This window comes from Myotis brandtii, unplaced genomic scaffold, assembly GCF_000412655.1.
Source record: "Myotis brandtii unplaced genomic scaffold, ASM41265v1 scaffold8, whole genome shotgun sequence".
Classification (NCBI taxonomy): domain Eukaryota; kingdom Metazoa; phylum Chordata; class Mammalia; order Chiroptera; family Vespertilionidae; genus Myotis; species Myotis brandtii.
In genome coordinates, this window is record NW_005371219.1 from 11,101,573 (window position 1) to 11,126,108 (window position 24,536).

The following is a 24,536-nucleotide window of genomic DNA, read 5'->3' on the forward strand; positions in this document are numbered from 1 at the left end:
CCCCCTACTGCCCTCCCCTGCTGGCCATCTTATGGTGACCATCTTGTGATGGCCATCTTGTGACGACGTAGGGGGCGGCCATCTTGTAATGACCATCTTGTGGTGGCCATCTTGTGATGACATGGGGGGCAGCCATCTTTGTGGCAGCCATCTTGTGACGATGTGGGGGTGGCCATCTTGTGACAACGTGGGGAGCGGCCATCTTGAGATGACATGAGGGCGCAAGGGCCACCTAGGCTTTTATTAATATAGATTTTTTAAGTGACTGGGAATCTAGCCCACAGTCTTTTGTTATATGGGACGATGCCCCAACCAACTGCGCTACCCAGCCAGAGTTTTTTTTGCTTTTTTAAAAACATAATTTTGAGTGTGTATCTATATAAAATATATGTATGTAATTTAAGATTCACTGTTGTCTTATTTTTTAAAAATATGTTTTTATTGATTTCAGAGAGGGGGAGAGAGACAGAAACATCAGTGATGAGATAGAATCTTGGATTGACCACCTCACATATGCCCCCTACTGGGGATCAAGCCCACAACCCAGGCATGTGTCCTGACCGGAATCAAACCATGATCTCCTGGTTCTTGGGTCAGTGCTCAACCATTGAGCAACACTGGCCGGGTACACTATTGTCTTATTTTTAAACTAGTATATAAGCATTATAAAAGTTTAGAAAATGGAGAATATAGCTAGAACAAAATGAAAATCCTATTAAGTAATTCCACCACATAGATAATGCTATTAACATTTTACTTTATTTTCTTAGTCTTTTAACTATATGATTAGGAAAATAGTTGGAGTCCCACCATATGTCTAATTTTAAAGAAGAAAATAAAACATAAATATTCAGATTGTAGACTATAGCTATGAAAGAAAACCTTGTTAAGTTTTTGGGGTTTTGCTTTTTTAGTGGCTTCTTCATGCCAAGAAATACCCTGTGATTGCGTAACTTAATGAAAATAATTTAATAAAAATTACATTTTCTGTGTAGGAAGGTTAGGCAATTCAGATTTTAAAAAGTCACTCTAAGCTCAATCACTGGAGATAATCACTGTTAACAGTGTCGTTATTCTTCCAGAATGTTTCTCACATATATAAATTTTTGCTTTTTAAAGACATTGTCCCAGTTTTATAACTTGAATTTTTCAATATATCACTAAAAATTATTCCATTTATAGATATAATTTTTAAATGGCTGCCTAACTCTTCAATTTATGGACCTCCTTTAATTGATATTGTCCTTTATTGCCAAATTTACTCATTTATGAATAAGGCTGCAGAAATAAGGAATTTTTGTGCTACATACTTGGTGGGCCAAAATCCTACATTATTTATATAGGATAAATTCTTAGAAGGGAAATTTTTATATAGAAGGTATATTCATTTTTATAACCTTGATACATATTGCTCATTTATCCTTCAGAAAGATATCAGTTTTCAGATTAACAGGGAATGAGAGAGGGCCTTTTATTCTATCAAAATTGTAAAATCTTTGGTTTTTTTTAAAGCTTACTTTTCAAAATTTAGGTATATGAAGACATTAGCTTAATTACCCTGATAATGAAATATTGTTACAATTTGTGTAAGAATAAGTGTCAAGGTTCGTTTTCTCATCTTGTCCTGATACAGTGTTATACTTGTTTTTTAAATTCTGCCTCTATAGGAAATTGAGAACAGTTTGGTTTTTTTGATGCCTTTTTATTTTTGGTTGCCTTTGTTAATTTTTTTAGGCAAAGGTTAATATGCATAGATTAACTTAAGTTGAATTTTATTTCAGTTGACAGACATATTCATGTCTTCTTCAGATATTCTTTTGCCCTAAGTAGGAATTGCTCATGCATTAGCATTTTATTAGTAAGACCCACACATACTTTTAATATTCACTTAGACCTCGAAGGTAAGCTCAGGCATTTCATCAGGAAAACATTTAATAGCAACCAAACTGCTTCCCAGCTAGAAAAGAAAATGGCTGTTTTCAGAGATTCATATATAGTGATTGCTAATTTTTTCCCCTGGGAGTACATACATATCCATGATTTCAATTTGGTTCATTTTTTAACAGTTTTTATAGTGTGTGTGCTAAAAAATACATAACATTTACCAGTTTTAAATGTGTTTTTATTGATTTTTAGAGAGAGAGGAAAGGAGAGGGCTAAAGAGAGAAACATTGATGAGAGAGCAACATCATCCATTGGCTGCCTCCTACATGCCCCCTACTGGGGATCGAGCCTGCAACCTGGGTATGTGCCCTGACTGGAATCCAACCAGTGACCTCTTGGTTCATGGGTTGATGCTCAACCACTGAGCAACACTATCGGGCTTGCATTTTTAAGTGTATACTTCTGTGACATTAAGTACATTACATTGTGCAACCATCACCACCGTCCATCTCCCAAATTTTTATCTTCCTCAGTTAATACTGTACCCAATAAACACTAACTGTCTATTCCTACTCTCCTAGCCCCTGACAACCACTGTTCTCCTGTCAGTCTTTATGGATTTGAATCTTCTAGGTACCTCATCTAAGTGGAACCATACATTGTTTGTCTTTTTGTTACTGGCTTATTTCACTTACCATAATGTCCTCAAGGTTCATCTGTATTAGCAAATGTCAGAATTTCCTTTTGAAGACTAAATAATATTTCATTGTGTATATATACCACATTTTGCTTATCTTTTCACCCATGGAGGTCACTTGGGTTGCATCCACATTTTGGCTCTTGTGAGTGATACTGCTGTGAACATGGATGTTCAAATATCTCATTGATTCTCTGCTTTCAGTTCTTTTGGATATATACTGTAATTCTATGTTTCATTTTTTTAGAACTTGCCAGGCTGTTTTCCAGAGTGGCTGCACCATTTTACATTCTCACCAATAATGCCTAAGGGTTTTAATTTCTGCATGTCCCTTCCAATACTTGGTCTTTTCTTTTCTTTTTTCTTTTTTTTGAGGTAGGGGTTGGTGGTTTTTGTTTTATTAATAGTCATCCTAATGTGTATGAAGAAGTTACCTCATTGTGGTTTTGATTTCATTTCCCTAATGACAAATGATTTGGATTAAGCGTCTTTTTCATCTGCTTATAGGCCATTTATGTATCTTCTTTGGAGAACTATCTATTCAAGTCCTTTCCTTATTTTTAACTGGTTTTCATTGCTGTTGTTGAGTTGGAGTTCTTTATATTTTTTGGATGTTAATTCCTTATGACTTATGATTTGAAAATATTTTCACCTATTTTGTGTTACCTTTTTACTCTATTCCTGGTATCCTTTGGCACATAAGTTTTTAACTTTGATGAAGTCCAATTTATGTACTTGTCTTTTGTTGCCTGTGCTTTTGGTGTCACATCCAAGCAGTCATTAGCAAATCCAGTGTCGTGAAGCTTTCTCCCTATATTTTCTTATAAATATTTTGTAATTTTAGCTCTGAAGTTTAGGTCTTTGATTCATTTTGAGTTAATTTTTGTAAGTGGTGTTAAATAAGGGTCCAACTTCATTTTTTTCTGTGGTAGATAACCAGTTTTCTCAGCACAGTTTATTGAAAAGACTGACTTTTTCCCATTGAATATTCTTAGCACACTTGTTGAAAATCATTTGGCCATATCCATATATGTGAAGTCTTATTTTGGGGTTCTCTATATTATTCCATTGGTTTATATCATCTGTCTTTATGCCAGTTCCACACTGTTTTGATTATTGTAGCTTTGTAGTTTAAGTTTTGAAATCAGGAAGTGTAAGCCCTCTGACTTTGTTCTTCTTTTTCAAGCTGTTTTGGTTATTCACATTTCAATAGTATTTTTAAATGAACTGAATTATGGTTTGTACTATGAATCATGTTAGAAAACATTTTTAATATTAGTCTACTGTCTTTGAGTATGCATTGACACCTATATGTTAAATGCTTACCATCATTCTAATTTATCCAAAAAGCACTAGAACATCTCATTTTAAAAACAACAAAGTTTATTCCAGGATCAGTTTGTTTAATCATGATATGTGTGTGTGTGTGTGTGTGTGTGTGTGTGTGTGTGTGTGTATTAGATGAATACATAGATAGATAGATAGATTAAAGAAAGGGGACATTATATATATTTATATATATTTATATATATAAAGGCTAATTTGAAATACTAATTTTCTTTCAAATGTAAACAATAGAATTTGAGAAGTTGTAATTACATCCTCTACAGCCATGTACACAAGATTAAATTTTCTGGTGGTGTTTATATATATTGTGTTAGCCTTCCTGTGGTTTGACTATGTTAGGTGACATTAAAAAACAACATCTGACATTGTGAATCTTTGGAAAGAGAAATGTGAAGAATTTTATAGTATTTCCACTGTGAAAAACAAAACAAAATCCTTTTGACCCCAGATACTTTTCAAACGGGAAATTATTTGGATTATATGTTAAGATCCTCTGTTGCTTTAATTAATCAAGCAAACATTTATTTATTCAGCAGATACTTAGTGAATGTCTACTAGATACCAATCATTTTGCTAACCCCAGGGATACAAATACAAATATATCATACTTGGGCCCACAAATCAGTCCCAGTTTAGTAGAGACACACATGAAATAAAATAATTGTACGTGCAGTATTGTAACCGGACAACCAAGGGGTCCAGGCTGCCTGTCGCTACTTCAGCCAATTAAGCAGAGACAGGGTTGAATCACATATGAGCGTTCTTTACAATGATGCCGGCAGTATGGGAGAGCAACAGGTCATTCACAAAAATCTGTTCTGTACCCTACCATAAGCCAGCTGCTTATATTGGGTAGAAGGATAAGATTACGTGGGGAAGTAGGAATTATAGGTATAGGAAAGTGGGCATGGGATAATCAGTACAGGTTACAAGTCATGTGGGCTGCGGGGGAGTTACTGGGTGCCCTGGGACCAGATTACAGGTAATAGGGGCTGGGGGGTTGTAAAGAGCAAGTACCTCTAAGACTAGGTGCCATGAGGTTGTAAATCTTTCCCTAATGATAGGCAGTTCTCACTAGGAGGACAAACTGCATTCCAATGGTATGTCCCAAGGTGTACAACTCTCAGCCAGGTTAGAATGTGCTTTCTCTAATCAGAACAGAACCATCATGGTTAACAGAGCATGATTAATGTTTGTTATAATTGTAGCTGATCCCCAATATATTCTATGTCTGCCCCTAACAGTATGCTAAATGAATAGTAGAGCTATGTGCTGTGGCTAATTGAAAGCATAGTACAGCTTATAGAAATGTGGAGGGGTGTCTCCATGGAAGCTGGATAACTGGCCACATGGTGACTTTTAGTAATAAGTTGGAGTGCTGCAGATTCAAAAGGATTATTTTGTCAGTGACCTAGAGTTGAATACATTCTTACCCTATATATCTATAACAAAGATTTTCCTTTAATGATTGCAACATATTAAGATATGAACTGTTAGTTCCAGGGTCCCACATGGTGGATTTGCTAATATCATGGGTGGAAGTGGATTGCAAAACTTTACAATTGCTGCTGTGCCATATACTCCAAATCTTCTACCGACTTCAAGCACATGGTATGTTAAATTTTTTTTATTTAAATGCATTTTGAAGTTTTGATTAATTTTGAGTGATCAAAAGTCTAACTACTGCATTGCTACAAGAAGAGGAAATAAATGTCAACAGTGATCTCTATCAGCATTTTGGAATCACTGACAAATAAATAGCTACATAGTTCAGTGATGGCGAACCTATGACACGCGTGTCAGAAGTGACACGCGAACTCATTTTTTTGGTTGATTTTTCTTTGTTAAATGGCATTTAAATATAGAAAATAAATATCAAAAATATCTTTGTTTTATTATGGTTGCAAATATCAAAAAATTTCCATATGTGACACGGCACCAGAGTTAAGTTAGGGTTTTTCAAAATGCTGACACGCCGAGCTCAAAAGGTTCGCCATCACTGACATAGTTCCTTGCTTTCCCCTTTTTTGGTAAGGAATATGTTTGAGGAAACTATAATTTAAGTGAATATTGTTCAACCAGCATTAAAGTTAAATTGTCATAGTATCACTAAATTACACCATCATTTCAAATTAAATTGTTCTTGCTTATTTTTGGCTGAAAGGAACTTATTTTCTTCCACTACATTTGCAGGCTAATGAAAACTACAATGCAGCAGGGGTTTTTTTTGCTTTTGTTTTCACTTTTAAATACTACTTCAGGGTTTTCCAATTTGAATGCAAATTTGAGAGGGTGGTTGTATGTTAATTTTCATAGTTTTCATTGCTAGACAAAACAATTAGAAATTTTACAGTTTTTCTATTTAATGGTGGTATATTTTACTTTTAAAGCATCAACATGCTCAAGTTACCTGAATACCCAAGTAAAGAAATACTCAAGGACAGACTTCTTGTGGCACTGCATTGTGGCAGCTATGGCTACACAATGGCATAGTGGAGTCCGGAAAGCTCATCTGACTGCTGATGCACAGTCCGAGTGGCAGAAGTAATTTAGGAAATGTCAACAGAAAAGCAGCCTCAAGGCAGTTCATGGGCAGGGCTGTTTAAAATTCATCAAGGATCAGGTTTTCTCCCCTGCCCCTTTTCCCTTTTATGTTTTCTCAGTTTGTGATACACTTAGAAAATAGAAAATCACAGTAGCCTTCATTTTAAAGAATGCTAACTGAAAGTAGTAGAAACTGTCCTTATATTTCTTTAATCTTATTCAAGATTGTATTAAGGCAAAATCTTGTTCTACATTCCACCTCTGCTATGTAACTGTCTTGTTTAAAGGATGTTTTCTCTTTACTTTTCTGTATATTAAAATATAGTAGGACATCCAACCTGGTATGTCCTATCGCATGTAAAGTGCCATTTATATTTTGAAAAACTATTGTATAGGGTATGTCCCAAGGTGTACAACTCTCAGCCAGGTTAGAATGTGCTTTCTCTAATCAGAACAGAACCATCATGGTTAACAGAGCATGATTAATGTTTGTTATAATTGTAGCTGATCCCCAATATATTCTATGTCTGCCCCTAACAGTATGCTAAATGAATAGTAGAGCTATGTGCTGTGGCTAATTGAAAGCATAGTACAGCTTATAGAAATGTGGAGGGGTGTCTCCATGGAAGCTGGATAACTGGCCACATGGTGACTTTTAGTAATAAGTTGGAGTGCTGCAGATTCAAAAGGATTATTTTGTCAGTGACCTAGAGTTGAATACATTCTTACCCTATATATCTATAACAAAGATTTTCCTTTAATGATTGCAACATATTAAGATATGAACTGTTAGTTCCAGGGTCCCACATGGTGGATTTGCTAATATCATGGGTGGAAGTGGATTGCAAAACTTTACAATTGCTGCTGTGCCATATACTCCAAATCTTCTACCGACTTCAAGCACATGGTATGTTAAATTTTTTTTATTTAAATGCATTTTGAAGTTTTGATTAATTTTGAGTGATCAAAAGTCTAACTACTGCATTGCTACAAGAAGAGGAAATAAATGTCAACAGTGATCTCTATCAGCATTTTGGAATCACTGACAAATAAATAGCTACATAGTTCAGTGATGGCGAACCTATGACACGCGTGTCAGAAGTGACACGCGAACTCATTTTTTTGGTTGATTTTTCTTTGTTAAATGGCATTTAAATATAGAAAATAAATATCAAAAATATCTTTGTTTTATTATGGTTGCAAATATCAAAAAATTTCCATATGTGACACGGCACCAGAGTTAAGTTAGGGTTTTTCAAAATGCTGACACGCCGAGCTCAAAAGGTTCGCCATCACTGACATAGTTCCTTGCTTTCCCCTTTTTTGGTAAGGAATATGTTTGAGGAAACTATAATTTAAGTGAATATTGTTCAACCAGCATTAAAGTTAAATTGTCATAGTATCACTAAATTACACCATCATTTCAAATTAAATTGTTCTTGCTTATTTTTGGCTGAAAGGAACTTATTTTCTTCCACTACATTTGCAGGCTAATGAAAACTACAATGCAGCAGGGGTTTTTTTTGCTTTTGTTTTCACTTTTAAATACTACTTCAGGGTTTTCCAATTTGAATGCAAATTTGAGAGGGTGGTTGTATGTTAATTTTCATAGTTTTCATTGCTAGACAAAACAATTAGAAATTTTACAGTTTTTCTATTTAATGGTGGTATATTTTACTTTTAAAGCATCAACATGCTCAAGTTACCTGAATACCCAAGTAAAGAAATACTCAAGGACAGACTTCTTGTGGCACTGCATTGTGGCAGCTATGGCTACACAATGGCATAGTGGAGTCCGGAAAGCTCATCTGACTGCTGATGCACAGTCCGAGTGGCAGAAGTAATTTAGGAAATGTCAACAGAAAAGCAGCCTCAAGGCAGTTCATGGGCAGGGCTGTTTAAAATTCATCAAGGATCAGGTTTTCTCCCCTGCCCCTTTTCCCTTTTATGTTTTCTCAGTTTGTGATACACTTAGAAAATAGAAAATCACAGTAGCCTTCATTTTAAAGAATGCTAACTGAAAGTAGTAGAAACTGTCCTTATATTTCTTTAATCTTATTCAAGATTGTATTAAGGCAAAATCTTGTTCTACATTCCACCTCTGCTATGTAACTGTCTTGTTTAAAGGATGTTTTCTCTTTACTTTTCTGTATATTAAAATATAGTAGGACATCCAACCTGGTATGTCCTATCGCATGTAAAGTGCCATTTATATTTTGAAAAACTATTGTATAGAATGGATTAATTAAAATTGTGTATAAAGCCACAAATATGTATTTTCCCATATTGAATCTATATTGCAATGATGTTTTCTAGCTTTTTAATATTTTACTATGTAATGTAAAATTTAGACTGATGTGACTAACAAACAGCTGATGAAATGATATCTAATTTATATATTAAAGTTTATACTATATTGTATGAATTATTTGCATTTTTCAATGGTCAGTTTTCCATATATATTGTGGTCTCATAGCTTTTCTTATGCCTTAATTTATATTTTAGGTAAACCTAAAATATAATATTTTATCATTTTTTATTTTATCAGTGAATTCTGATGACACATTTAAATAATCTGATGTGCAGATTACGATTTAAATATGTAAGTTTTTCTTAAATTTGCTTTTTATGATTAAAATGTTGAGTTCCAGTGAATATGCCTAATGTAGAGTGTTAGTTTTTAAATTTTAGGGTGATCTAATCAGTTTTTATTTTGAAAAGACACACTTGAGTAGTTACAGCATACCTTTTAGGAGGAAGTGGGAACATGCACATAGTTAGAAGTGCTAATGGAGGGATTTGTAATGCTTAGGACTTTGCATCTGGAAACCAAAAGTAGACTCTCCAATAGCATATCCGTGGATATGCATACCTGTGCATATTTCCTTATGAGCAGCCGGTATATTTGTCACTGACAAATATTGACAATGTATATGTCAATACAGACAAATATTTAATTTGTATATATGTATATAGACATATACATTGAAAGCTTTGCTAATTTATAAAGTTTCTCTAATATGCGTTTTTTGGTCCTTTTTTGTTATTGTGGTTTTTTTATATTAAAAAATCTCAATAGATGACATTAAAAATTAGGAATTATTTAAAAATTATTAGCTCTAAAATTAAGAGTCATATGCTTTATAATAAATGAAGCTAATAATTTTTAAATTTTGGTTTTCAAAATTTAATTGTAAAAGTGGTCATTGACTTCTATCTTTTCAAGTAAGTGAGTTTAATATTACATTGCTAATTTTTCATGTTTACAAACATTAATTTGTTTTATGCTACAAACATTGTTTTCTTTTTTATTGAATGTATTGGGATGACACTGGTTAACAAAATTACACAGGTTTCAGGTGCACAATTCTACAGCACTGTATTATGTGTTCACCACCCCAAGTCAAGTCTCCATCATCACCATTTATACCCCCCCATATCCTCCTCCACCTCCCCTCCCCCGCAATCACCATACTGTTATCCATGTCAATGAGTTTTTCCTTATTTTTTTCTATTTTGCTCAATCCCTCCACTATCCCCCAGCCGACAACCCCTTTCCCGACAGATGTCAGCCTGCTCTCTATCTATGAGTCTGTCTCTAAATTTCTGTTTATAATTATGCAATCCATTGGCTTTGTCGGATTGGTCCTTTTGCAACTATTTATGTACAAGAGATAACAAAACATTAAAAATGTCATGGTATTTTATCCATGAATATGAATATTTTTATGTAAACCTAGAAAATTTAGGGTTTATTCTTTCACATTGTCTTTATTTTTAAACTATAAGAATGTAGTTAATATGAAAATATTTTACATGGATTAAAAATATTATTTAAACTGGAGGCAGCAAGTCTTTACATTTATCCCACAATTTCTTCTGTGAGTAGATGGATATGTTGAGTGGAAGGTCGCATAGAAAAATGATTAGAAACTTCTTTCCCTTTGGATAAAAGATTACATAATAGGAAAATGACTTTTTAAGTCTTAGAATATTTGGTAGTTCCATATAAGGAGGAAAACAGAAACACAGAATTCTAAAGTAAAACAAATGTATGTCAAGGGAGCATATTATAGGAAACATTAATGAAAACTTAGTCATTCAAATAGTTTGAGTGGATAGTGCCCATCTAGTTAATAAAATCCATCTTCTAATTCATCAGAAAAGCCAAAATGTAATATAATCTAAGGAAATCCAGCTTTAAAACAGTATGTTGAATACAGCCTATTCCGTGTGGGAGTGAAAGTTTTAAAGTGTAGGTCACAAGTTGGAGGGCCAACCGATGATTCCCTGTTTGAGGAAGTAATGGAGATGACTTAACCACCAGGTGAGCTTAGAACTGGACCTGGGCAATCCTCACTTCCTCCCCTGTCCTTGGAATGTATGTTCTACCCACCATTCCTACAGTGGAGCCATTTTTAAGGACATAGCCTGAGAGAGAAATGTGTTGAGACCATCTGTAAGGTATATGTGACCAGTTAAGGCCTCTATATAAACTTAGAATTTGACAGGTGGGTGCAAGAATCTACTTGTCTTGGCCTGGCCAGGTAGCTCAGTTGGTTAGAGTGTCATCCCAATACACCAAGGTTGTAGGTTTGATCCCTAGTCAGGGCACATGTAAGAAGCAACCAATGAATGGGTAAATAAGTGGAACAACAAATTGATTCTCTCAAAATAATCTATACTAATAAAAGGAAAACATGCTAATTAGACTGGGTCGACTGGACATCTTCCGGACAGTTAGGGGACAACCGGGCTGGCAGGGGGCAGTTAGGGGGCGACCAGGTTGGCAGGGGGCAGTTAGGGGGCAACCAGGCCAGCACATTCCTAGGCTTTGACCCGAGAGAAATAAAAACACGTGTCCACAGAGAGGCATCTCTCCGTGCCCCCAGCTTGGAAGGGTTGGAGGGGGGGGGGGGGGGGGGGGGGGGGCCAGGCCAGCAGGGGGACAGTTTGGTGGTGGCCAGGCCGGTAGGGGGACAGTTATGGGGCAACCAGGCCAGAAGGGGGGCAGTTTGGTGGCAGCCAGGCCGGCAGGGGTCAGTTTGGGGGTGGCCAGGACGGCAGGGGGGCAGTTAGGGGGTGCCCAGGCTGGCAGGGGGCCAGTTAGGGGCAGCCAGGCCAGCAGGGGACCAGTTAGGGGGCGATCAGGCCAAGAAGCAGAGACGGGCGATCAGGCAGGCAGGCAGGCAAGCAGTTAGGAGCCAGCAGTCCTGGATTGCAAGAGGGATGTCCGACTGCCAGTTTAGTCAGGCCTAAACTGGCAGTCGGACATCCTGCGAGGGGTCCCAGATTGGAGAGGGTGCAGGCCAGGCTAAGGGACACCCCCTGCTGTGCACAAATTTCATGCACCAGGCCTCTAGTCTATATATATATCTACACTAATAAAAGAGAAACATGGTAATTGGCGTACGACCGCTACCCTTCCCATTGGCTAATCAGCATATCCTTATGCAAATTAACTGTCAGCCAAGATGGCGGCCGGCAGCCAGGCAGCTGGAAGCGAACATGAGGCTTCCTTGCTTCAGTGACTGCAGACTCCAACGTTCCCCGCCTCACTTGCCGGCCTCTGAGTTGCAAATCTAATCAACTATGTACTATGTTGTAAATAAGAAGCTAAACAAAACCCTAGAAACCAGCTTTCAACCTGCCGGGATCTCAGAGCTGAAGTTATACATTGTTTCGATTATAGAATGGCAAACAAACCAGATACGAAGCCTCAGAGCTAGAGCCAGAGCTAAAGCTGGCCCAGAATAAAATAAAAAAAGAGAAAAAAAAGGAGCGGTTGGGAGCTTCAGTCAACAACCGCCAGCCTGAAAGCAGCCCTCAGCCCCTCACCCAGACTGGCCAGGCACCCCAGTGGGGACCCCCACCCTGAAGGGGGTGTGACCAGCTGCAAACAGCCATCATCCCCTCATCCAGGCTGGCCAGGCACCCCAGTGGGGACCCCCACCCTGAAGGGGGTGTGACCAGCTGCAAACAGCCATCATCCCCTCATCCAGGCTGGCCAGGCACCCCAGTGGGGACCCCCACCCTGAAGGGGGTGTGACCAGCTGCAAACAGCCATCATCCCCTCATCCAGGCTGGCCAGGCACCCCAGTGGGGACCCCCACCCTGAAGGGGGTGTGACCAGCTGCAAACAGCCATCATCCCCTCATCCAGGCTGGCCAGGCACCCCAGTGGGGACCCCCACCCTGAAGGGGGTGTGACCAGCTGCAAACAGCCATCATCCCCTCATCCAGGCTGGCCAGGCACCCCAGTGGGGACCCCCACCCTGAAGGGGGTGTGACCAGCTGCAAACAGCCATCATCCCCTCATCCAGGCTGGCCAGGCACCCCAGTGGGGACCCCCACCCTGAAGGGGGTGTGACCAGCTGCAAACAGCCATCATCCCCTCATCCAGGCTGGCCAGGCACCCCAGTGGGGACCCCCACCCTGAAGGGGGTGTGACCAGCTGCAAACAGCCATCATCCCCTCATCCAGGCTGGCCAGGCACCCCAGTGGGGACCCCCACCCTGAAGGGGGTGTGACCAGCTGCAAACAGCCATCATCCCCTCATCCAGGCTGGCCAGGCACCCCAGTGGGGACCCCCACCCTGAAGGGGGTGTGACCAGCTGCAAACAGCCATCATCCCCTCATCCAGGCTGGCCAGGCACCCCAGTGGGGACCCCCACCCTGAAGGGGGTGTGACCAGCTGCAAACAGCCATCATCCCCTCATCCAGGCTGGCCAGGCACCCCAGTGGGGACCCCCACCCTGAAGGGGGTGTGACCAGCTGCAAACAGCCATCATCCCCTCATCCAGGCTGGCCAGGCACCCCAGTGGGGACCCCCACCCTGAAGGGGGTGTGACCAGCTGCAAACAGCCATCATCCCCTCATCCAGGCTGGCCAGGCACCCCAGTGGGGACCCCCACCCTGAAGGGGGTGTGACCAGCTGCAAACAGCCATCATCCCCTCATCCAGGCTGGCCAGGCACCCCAGTGGGGACCCCCACCCTGAAGGGGGTGTGACCAGCTGCAAACTCCCGAGGGGTCCCAGACTGCGAGAGGGCACAGGCCGGGCTGGGGGACCCCCCTCCCCACCGCCCCGAGTGCACAAATTTTTGTGCACCGGGCCTCTAGTATATATATAAAAAGAGTCAGGGTCCGTCACATCCAAAATGACCGAAGGCTCGACCTAACACCCAGGTAGCAGGCTCTGGTGGGTGGGGACTTGTGGCAGCTGGGACTGGACCAGTGGAGGCGGGGCCGACACTCACACTCACAATGGCACACACGCACAGACACACACAGCGCCCATCAGCTCACAGCTTTTTATCCCTTTATTTCCTCCCTCCCAGCTTGCTCTTGGAGCCTCTCTGAGAATGAGGCCCCAGGAGAGACTGGGATGGAGAGATGGAAACAAAACAGACTGGGCCTGAAGAGAGGGTGGGCAGAGGGTGGAGCTGCCCCCACTGGCCCCGCCCCCTCCCAGCCAGGATAGAGGAAGAGAGAGAGAGAGGGAGGCAGGGAGGCCTGGAGGACTGCTGAGAAAAACAGAGAGAGAGAGAGTCAGAGACTGGGAGAGACTGGGATAGAGAGATGGAAACAAAACAGACTGGGCCTGAAGAGGCCTGGATGGAAGGGAGGCCTGTGGGGGCCAGGAACTGAAATGTTTCACCAACCCCTCCCCAACTCACGTGTGGTGCTCAGAAGTGAGCAGGGGAGCCAAAGCTACAGGCAGGGATGGAGAAGGGTGCCCTCCCCTCTGGAGACTCCCAGTATCTTCAAACTGCCTTCCAAAGGTGTCCCAAGTCCCTCTTCCTCTCCGAACCATGGCGGCAGTGAGTCCTGGGTCACCACGGTGCCCGTGGCACAGGCCTCTCCACGGGGGCACCAGGAGAGACAGTGCCTGGCACTCACACTCACAATCGCACACAGCGCTCATCAGCTCACACCCTTTTCTCCCTTTCTTTCCCTCCCTCCCAGCTTGCTCTCCAAGCCTCTCTCAGAATGAGGCCCCAGGGTAGGCAGAGGGTGGAGCTGCCCCCACTGGCCCCACCTCCTCCCAGCCGGGAAAGAGGAAGAGGGAGAGAGGGAGGCAGGGAGGCCTGGAGTACTGCTAAGAAAAACAGAGAGAGACTGGGAGAGACTGGGATAGAGAGATGGAAACCAAATAGCAATATTAAAATATTTCCTCTAATTCCCTTTTAATGTGCATGGATTTCGTGCACTGGGCCACTAGTAAAATAATAATAGAAAAAGATCTACTCATCTTGCTGCTGTCCAAGACAAGCCTCAGAACTAGTAGGTGCTTGTTAAAACTGCCACCTACCACTTGAGTGATCTGCCTTTTTTTTCCTCTCTATTCTTGCCCTCTGTGTATGTGGGCTGGTTTCAGATTTTACTGGGGAAGCTTCCAAGGTTGTGTACCAGCATTCCCACTCACATGTGTTTTATTAGTCATGCCAATTCTAAAACTTTAATGAGTTATCAACATTTAAAAAAATCTGGAGAGTTCATGCAGAAGTCCAGGGTTTTGGCCTTTGAGAAATCAGACAATCTAACAGCATTGAGCACAGACTCCTGGAAGGCATTGCTAGGAGACTGGGCTTGAGTGAAAGCTGCTGCTTTCAGTGACTGAATTTGCACTCCAGTTTGCTGTTTTTTTCATCCCAGCCTGCTTCACTAATAGATGTTACCTTTCTGGCCATTGACAGCATTGGAGTTTGCTTTTAAATATCAATGTTGACCAGCCCTAGCGGTTTGGCTCAGTGGATAGAGCGTTGCCCTGCAGATTGAAGGGTCCCAGGTTCAATTCCGGTCAAAGGCACATTCCCAGGTTGTGGGCTCAGTCCCCATTGGGGGTCATGCAGGAGTCAGCCGATCAATGATTCTCTCTCATCATTGATGTTTCTATCTCTCTCCCTCTTCTTTACTCTCTGAATTCAATAAAAATAAATTTAAAAAAAATCTATGTTGACCAAAAATGTTCCCCTGGAGTGTTAATTGGTACAAATACTTTGGAGGGCAATTTGGCAATATTGTATTTTAAAAATGTACACACACTCTTTGGCTCAACAATTCCACTTCTAAGAATTTATTTTACAACATATTTGTTCATGTACATAAAGATATTTGTACAATAATATCACTGAAGCCTTGTTGGTCAGGGAAAACTGTAAACAATTTAAATGTCTATCAGTAAGGGGTTGCCGATAAATTGTTACATCCATGCAAGAGAATATTAATTAGTATTTATAAAAAATGACATGGAGCTATACATACTGACATGTCAATATTTCTAAGGTATGTTAAGTGAAATAAGGTGTGCAGAAGAGTGGTTAGTGTGTAAATACAATATATATAAGGTTAAACTCAAGAAAAAATTGGGGTCAAAGGACTGTTGCTAAATCTGGGAAAGCATAAAGTGGGATAACCATTTTTCACTACATAATCATTTTTCCCCCTGTTTGTCAAAATCATAAGCCTGTATTATTTCGTATATAATGTATATAAACACCCAATGTCTTTAATCAAGGGAAACAAGTATCAGTAATAGCTATTATTGAATCTATAAAATGCTGATAAGCAATATTTTCATAATTGCAGAACTTATTTTAGGGTGGTTAATTTAAAAGCAGTTCCTTAAACTCTTTTGCAAACAGTGAAAAAAGGAATGCTCCCTTGCCTACGAAGCTCTACTATAGTTCCACGTTGCGTGATAATTAGCATTGCTAATGTCTCCTAAAATTCTATGAATTAGAGATTTACTTGAATTTGCACTTTCTCTCCAATTCCCCCTCTCCCCCCCCAATAACAAAAGTACTTTCTTAATATGGGAAAATTTGGTACTAATGGATTTGTGTACTAACTAGAAAAAAGCAATAAGTTATAATTCTACTCCCTAGCCATTGTCTTTCCTTCTAGTCTTTCTCAATGCACTTTTTTCCATAGTTCAGTTCATAAAGAACATAGCATTTAGTATCTCCCTTATTTATTCAGCATTATCTTTTAAACATTTCCTGTCATTATAGCTTATTTGTAAATATTTTTTAAAAAGTGGCAATCTATTTGATTGTATGCATCATAATTTACTTGACCATGTTTCTAAAATTTTTAACACATACCTGGTATTCCTAATATGTTTGCTTTTATAAATAATAAGTGGTCTCTTAACACTAGTGATAGTCTAGGAGTGGTAACGTTTTCTGGGTTATTTGTCGAATTGTTCATAAGTTGCTCCATGGTTGTGGAATTACTGTTGTAGGAAGGCTCAAGGAAGGGCTGTTGGAACACAGAACCCTTTTTGGTAGATGGGCCCGAGTAGGCTTGTTCCAGCAGCACAACTAGGGATGTGTGCCCTATCAGAGTGTAAAAGAGTTAGAAAGTGTGGTAGAGGGTTTTTAGATAATTGCTTATTTTCAGTCTTTATCCCAAGAACAGGGGAGAAAATTAATCTTTTATATGACGTAGCCTCATTCTCAGAACCCAGAGCTCAAGCATTTGTTATTACATTACTAGAGTCCCAGTGCATGAATTTGTGCATGGGGGGTGGGGGGACCACAGGAGATTGGCCGGCAGGCCCCGATCTAGTTATGTAGATGTGCTGAGGTAGCGGCAAGCAAAGACCACAGACAGAGCACCCCAAAACATCCGGAACACCAGCTATGCTCTGAGGTGGAAATACAGCTCCACTTGGCTGCCATGCTGGGGCTGCCTCACTCTCCTCAGGGTGGAGTTGCTGACAGACAGGTCGTCTCTCCTACCTCAATTGCACATTTTCTCAGGGCTCTGCCCCCAAGCATGATAGGTAGCTGACTTCGGCCAATGGTGGTACACCACCATAGGAGTGCTAGCCAATCAGCTCTTGGGAGCCCAGGAAGATGCGGGGCCAAGCTAGAAGTGGCTGAGGGGGGGCAGAAGAGCGAGCGGTGTGGTGCGGTGGCAGAGATGGTGGTGGTGCTTACTTTACGTCTTTGCAGATAGGCTGCTGCCTTGCCCCTTCTGCCCCCTCTGAGCTGCTACTCTGTCTTGATCAGTATCAGGGTCGCTCTCCTTCTACAGGCTTCCCAGACCCAGATTCTCTGGTGAGCCTTAGTTGGGGGGAGGGACTGGCCTGGGGGACGGGACTGTGGGAGGTTGGCTGGCCACCAGGGGAAGGGACCATGGGAGGTTGGCTGTGGGCCAACCAGGGGCCAGCTCCTGTGTTGAGTGTCGCCCCCTGGTGGTCAGTGCGCTCATAGTGACCGGTTGTTCTGGTTGTTCAGTCATAAGGGTCGCTTAGGCTTTTATATGTATAGATATAGTTTAGCTACATCAAGGGTCATTTATGCTCTTATCAGTTAAACTAGAAACCCCTAGACTCCATTTATTGTTTCCCAAAAGTGGATTTATAAGCTTTGGAGTGCAACCTTTTAGCTCACTGGACAATGTAAATATAACAGCTGTCTTTGAATGGGTAGGCATTTAGCTAATATTATAATTTTGCTTGCTTTTACCACAATTTAGGCATATCAATATAAATCAGACATGATTTTTTTTCATGTGAAACACGTTTCTTGTTCTTGTGCACTTCCACAGTTGTTAGTCAACAAAATTTCACTTTTAAGGTTAACAATAGTAACAGAAATCCCAATTTTACATTTTGGTTGAAGCTATTGTAATGTGGAAAAATTTTCTGTTAAAATGTCCTTTGTGAAACTCTTAGGCCTTACTTTATGATTACCTGCTTATTGCTCCAATGCAATTTGGCACAAATTTGTTTAATTTATTATAATCAGTCCTTTCATCTCATAGGTCAGAAAATTGGAGTCCAGTGAGGTGGTATATGGCTTAAGGTTTCAGGGCTCCTTAACCAAACTGGAATTTAGAAAATAGATTGTCTAATTCTTAGTCCACAAGGGTTTTCTTGACTCCATGCTGTCTCTTTATGACATAACTGCATTATAAAAAGACTCTTTTAGGAAAACACCTGCAGCCTATTAACAGTCATGTATGATAAGCCTTTTGGGAAACTATAACTTAATAAGCTAATAGTTAAGAGTGATTAATAGGACTATATTTCTTCTTTCCCACTGTGCAACAATAAGCTAGGGTGGGTATTTTACCATCTCAAAATGAAAAAGAACAGATGTATTGTCAGATCATAGATCATGGACAATCATTAACTTTTATTATCTTTATAAAAATGTTAAATTTTAAGCATACTTGGTGCTTGCTTGGAAATATGTTGTGCATCTAATGTTGCAAAACCATTAAAACCATAAGCAATATAATGACTAGTGCCGTATACTTGTGTACCTACTCTTTCTATTGCCCTTGACTGAATTATGTTATTATTCTCTTAAATGTCTCATTGAATGCAATGGAGGGGAAGTATTCCTGTGTGGTGTTGAATATACATTTAGTGGAGAAAACTTCAAATCAAGTCAACAAATTCCCTTAAATGCCTTGTATGTATTCAACACTGGTTTAGGGATTGTGACCCACACGCTACCCTCAAAGGAAATAAAATTCAGTTGGGCAGATGGAAGGCATATTTGAAACAGGTTTTAAAATTGTGCAGCACAGCATATGATTAAATATAAAAGCCAGCTACAGAAATGTATTAGTGAGGGGGAAAGAAGATTTTAATAGAAACAGTATCCAAAACTGCTTCCAATATTTGACCTAATTGAATCATTAAATTGCCCTCTGTATTTCAAGACTAATAAATTGATTAACCTGTTGATTGAACAAATAACTGAAAAGGTTAAAAATGATAAGTTCACTGTTAAATAAGGCTCATGTGTGTCAGTCATTGAGTTTTCAAATTTTTAATGAGTGAATTATTAGCTTGCTTAATTCTAGGTTTTGGTCATTCCTTGAGAATTCTGATCTGGGAATTTCTATTTGGAGACTGTTCATATACCAACCATATTTGAGGGAGGCTCTCCATTTGTCTCAGAATGGTGGCAATATCTGGTTCTTTTTGAAAAGCTTATAGTAGGAGTGGGTACGAGTGCTTAAGGTGGTGTCTGTACAGTGTTCTCATATGGTATATTTAGGAATAGATGACAAAAGCAAAATGGATTTTCTTATTCAAATTCCAAAATTCTACATGCAGTGGTCTGCTTGACATCTTCGCTTGGATGGTTATTAACAATCTCAACCCTTAAACGTGTCCAGAGAGGATATCTTGTTTCCTCATTGTCCCCCTGCCAACTGTCACCCTATCCCAATTTCTTGTCTCAGTAAATGGAGACCACCACCCACCTTCATGTTCTAAGATACAAACCAATAAGTCATTCTTTATTCTTCCCTTTCTCTCATGTTCTACATCCAGGCCATTTCCAACTCTTGTTGAGTTTATCTGTTGCATATATCTTAGTCAACTTCTGTTGTTCTGACCAAGCTGCCATCCTTAAACTGCAGTGGTTTAACACAAAAGAAGGCAATAGAGCATCATGGTTGGAATACAGACTTAGAGTTAGACTGCATGGATTTGAATTCCAGTGTTCCCACTATTAGCTGTTGTCAGGAGTAGGAAGTGAAATAAGGAAAGAGAGAAAGTCAATACAGGGTGTCCTATGAATTGATCCACTGTGGGCAACTGGAACTCAAGTCCACCAGGAACTTTAGAAGAACTGGCATCTCACAATTGTCCACCAAAAGAGTGAAAGACGAGAGCATTTATCCTTTATACCATCGATCAAAGCTTGCCCCAGGAATGGCAACTTCCCTGTACTTCCAGATATGCATGCTTGAGTGCCTAGCTAGTTTCTGAAGACATCATGACTGACATTAGAGAAGCCCAGGTCCAGAGAGCAAGAAATAAGAGATACAACTGAAGAAAACACTACCAGATTATACTGGTCACTCTCTATTGCATAATTGCACTATCCGGTGTATTTGGGGGCCTGATTCTTATGACTGTAGTTTCTACTGGCCCTAAATTCTACACTCAAGCACAAATAGTGATTTATGTGTTGTGTGATATTTTGCTCTGAGCTTTTATCCTTTGGTAGTTTATCTGTGGGTATTCTTTGAGAATTGATTTTAAGGTTTTAACCTCTTTGGGGTGGGGTTGCTTCTGATTCTGCCAGGCATCTAAGTGTACTACCAATCCAGAATCATTTACCATACTCTTAACCTAGTTTGTTACCACTCTAGTACTGTAAACTTATACCAGAAACCCAAATGAAGGTCTGTTTTTTGGTTTTGAATTCTTAGGAGAGATTTCCCCCCCACATCTACTAGCACTAGAAACTGAGAAAATAGTTTTTTCTTATTATTTCTAATGTACAAAGTGAACCTGTGAGTAGTGAGGTCTCCAATTAGACTTTCACCTTGTGACCTATGAAAATCAAAGATCTAGGTAATCAGGATCAGTGAACATCAGAGTAAAAACTGACTTCAGGGTTCAGCTCATCTTTCTGGGTACTTAAAGAAATTTTTAAAAATTGATTTCAGAGAAAGGATGAGAGAGAAGGAGAGGGAGAGGGAGAGGGAGGGAGGGAGGGAGAGAGAGAGAGAGAGAGAGGGAGAGAGAGAGAGAGAGAGAGAGAGATCAGTTGCTTTCCATTTCCACTTGTGACCTGATGGGGTATTGAACCCCCAACCTGAGTATGTGTCCTGACCGGGAATCAAACCTGCCACCTTTTGGTGCATAGGACTATGCTCCGACCAACTGAGCCACACCGGCCAGGGCTGTCTGGGTAATTTTTATGTAATTATAGGTACATCAGCTTTCCTTCCTGACTTTGCAGCTTATTAACATGTTTAAAGAAGTCCCCCCGCCCTTAATTTTATACAGCAATTTTAGGTATTTTCAATGGGAAGGTCAGTCAGACTATCTAGGCTATAATACTGCCTGAAATGGAAATATTCATTACTACTTTTAAGTCAGAAAAAATAGTAAAATTTCTAACAATTCTGGAAGTCTCCAAATTTATCATTATTGCTACACAATAATCAGAGCACATGCTGGAGAATCAGTTTACCTAGGTTGGAATTTTGGTTCTAACATTTACTAGCTGTGTGGACACAGGTAAGTTTATGAACCTCCTGTTGCCTCAGTTCTCTCATCAGAAAAACAGTACCTGTTTCATAGGGTTGTGATGAAAATTTAATAAATTAATATACATAAAGCACTTAGAATGGTGGAAAATATTAAGTGCTTAATACACATTAGCTATTATTATTGCTGTTATTATTCTTTCAAACTTAACTTCTAGCCAACTTACTCTTTCTATTGCCCTTGACTGAATTATGTTATTATTCTCTTAAAGCTCTCCTCTAACTGTTAATAAGAGGAAGTCTTTCTCAAAGAATACTTGTTCCATCACTTAGGGAGAATTTTCAGCGCTGCTGTCCACCATACTCTGCTCATTGTTGCTGCCCCCCTATCTGCTCTGTTTTCTTATCTAAAGTGTGGTAGGGTTCATTGGGGGGTGGTGGTGGGGCTCCTCTGACAGTGCTACTCAACTCAGGAGCAGGACATTCAACACTGCTGTCCCTCCCTACTCCACCAACCCTTGTAATCCTGACACTAGAGCAATAACAAGCTTCAATAATGAGACTTACAGCAGTGGGAAGACCTTAAAAATCTGAAACCATCAAATCTAGGTTTGAGTCTCAGTTCTGCAAGTTATAAATGATGTGAATGATGCTTCCATCTCTACTGACCTCTCAGTGTTGTTGTGATAATTAAACAACATAAAGTATTTAAAGATCTTGCTAACTATAAAGCCCCACATTGGTATGGGCATTATTAAGAGTTTGGGAACCCTTGTTTAAAAGGTAATAGGTGAGCCCTGGCCGGTGTTGCTCAGTGGTAGAGCGTGGGTCCACCCACGGAAGGGTGGTGGGTTGATTTCCAGTCAAGGGAACTTACTTGGGTTGCAGTTCATTCCCAGGCTCTCTCAAACCGTGCTGCGGCCCAGTAGATATGTCTCTCTCACATCAATGTTTCTCTCACTCTTCCACTCCCTCTAAAAAGCAATGGAAAAAATATCCTCAGGATTAACAACAACAACAAAAACAGATGGGAGGTGATTAAAAAGAACAACGAACTTTTATTTACAATTGGAGGAATCAAGCACATTGTTGATAAATGCTTGTGAGGATAGTGGGTTACGTAACATGAAGCCCAGTTGATGTAACATCATTGAACATGAATTGACATCACCACACACAACAGTGTGCTTCCCCCACCAGACCAAATGCAGTGATCATCAACTTATGCACGAGAGGCTAGACTAGAGTGTGTGGGTCGGCACAGAGTTCAGCTGAATGTACTTATTCCTCTAAGTACTTGTGACACACTGTGTCAAGGTTCAGTGGCTGAGTTTCATATAGGGCAGTGTGATTCATTGGGATTATTAGGATCCTCCTGGAGTGACTTCCCTGAGTTGATTGCCTTTGACAGATCAGTTTGCTTAGATTAAAAAGCAATTGCTGCTGTCTAGTCAAATTTAAACACTTTGGCTAGAAGAAGCTGAACTCTAACTCTGTCCAGTCTATAGAAACACCTTGATGTGAAAATTACATTGAATGTAGTGAAGGGAAAACTGAGTTAGCAATACTCCGGGGTATGGTTTTGTAATAACGTGAAGGAGCGTAGGTGCCAAACAAAAGTGACGGCAGGCACATGTGAGGGAGGGAAGAATATATTGCTTTTAAAAGCAACTTTATCTGTGCCCAGTGCACTGCTAAGTCACTAACAATGTTTGAAGTCCCACTTAGTTCCATATTCATACAACACTGACCACCATTGGAACTGGAGCACGTAGGATTTGTCTTCTGAGCTGGACAATGGCAAGTGTTTTGGAATGTACTAGTAGGTATCCCCTTCCCCATTTCAGAATGGGCCCAGGAATTTAATAGAAGAAACAACAGCATCAAGGGTACTGAAATATAAGTATGCTAAATTTTAAATAATCTTTAAAAAAAGGGAATATCTGACTTAAGTGAAATTTAAGCCTAATGCCTGAAATTACATTCCCAGCCTGCATGAATGAGCTGTAGATAAAATGGAGGTTGAGGTGACATTAAGCTGACATGCAACCTATCTCTGGTGGATCAGCAAATAGAGTATTGAAACTAGTTTGAGTAAGAGGAAAGTCTAAAACATACCCTCCCTTTCATTATAGCTTCCTTTTATATTTAGGCTCCTAGGTCTTTTTGAACCTGGAAGTTGACTGGGTTGTTTAAAATGGAGATGAGAAGCCTGCCTTCATGGGCTCCTCTCTTCTTTCTTAGGAATATAAGCCCTCTGAAGGTATAACCCTTACATGGACATAAGCTACAGAAGGCACTGGTTATACAGTTTTAATTTTAATGAATTTATAGTGAATGTCTTCTCAAGAAGCATTGTTACCATGTCCATCTATTAGTGTATTTGTTAAGTTGTACAATTATCATGATGATCTAAGTTTAGACCATTTTCATCACCCAAATGAAACCCAGACGTGTATTAGTAGTCTGTCCAGCAGAACACTGAGTAATCAATGCCAGGGGAAGATTCCAAATACACGGAGGACAGCAAAGGTCATCACAGTGCCAGCCGTCAGGAAGAGGAGTCCAAACACTTCTGCCCACTGCATCTTCACATCAGAGCCACCAAGGAAAGCACAATACAGTCAAGCACTGGATGGGCAACGCTTTCACTCACATAGAGAATCAACAGAGCAAGGTCAGCTCTGATAGTCACTCCTGGCTGGTGGGTGCCCCAGGCAACTGAGAGGGCAACTGGCCTGCACACATCCCTCTGGCGAACTGGACCCCTCCCCTGAGGCGTCTGAACTGCAGAAGGCTGGGGGTGCACCAGAAGGCCACTGCCATGCACTTAAGCAGAACAAAGGAGCACTCGTTGAGTCGGAAACAGGAAAAGGTACCCCCCACAGAAGGCTGTAAGCCAGCACGGCTGTGTGGGCTCGCTCCCTCTTGGAAAGGATGTGTTCCAGGAGGATGAGAGACGACATGAGCCTGCCTTTCCCAAACTAAATTTTTATTTTTTTTGTCCGTTTGCAGAAATAAAAACTTTTTAAATTGGAAAACTGCTGTACACATGGGCAAGGGAGGGAGGGGCTCCCCCTCTTGGTG

General features: G+C 40.4%; 1 protein-coding gene and 1 long non-coding RNA gene across 2 annotated transcripts in view; both read left to right on the forward strand.

Annotated features, from left to right (window-relative positions):
* The window catches only part of HACE1 (HECT domain and ankyrin repeat containing E3 ubiquitin protein ligase 1), an 83,973-nt gene extending 77,127 nt beyond the window's left edge, over positions 1-6,846 (forward strand). Inside the window, exons 22-23 of the mRNA XM_014531354.1 lie at positions 5,426-5,539; positions 6,319-6,846. Of these exons, the coding sequence (XP_014386840.1) occupies positions 5,426-5,539; positions 6,319-6,421 (217 nt within the window). The 3' untranslated portion in view covers positions 6,422-6,846. The remainder of the gene's footprint in view (positions 1-5,425; positions 5,540-6,318) is intronic.
* A 46-nt stretch (positions 6,847-6,892) lies between these two features.
* LOC106724343 lies at positions 6,893-8,897 on the forward strand. The gene is made up of 2 exons (XR_001360100.1): positions 6,893-7,379; positions 8,159-8,897. It is a non-coding gene; the product is annotated as an uncharacterized LOC106724343 (long non-coding RNA).
* Positions 8,898-24,536: the final 15,639 nt, after the last annotated feature.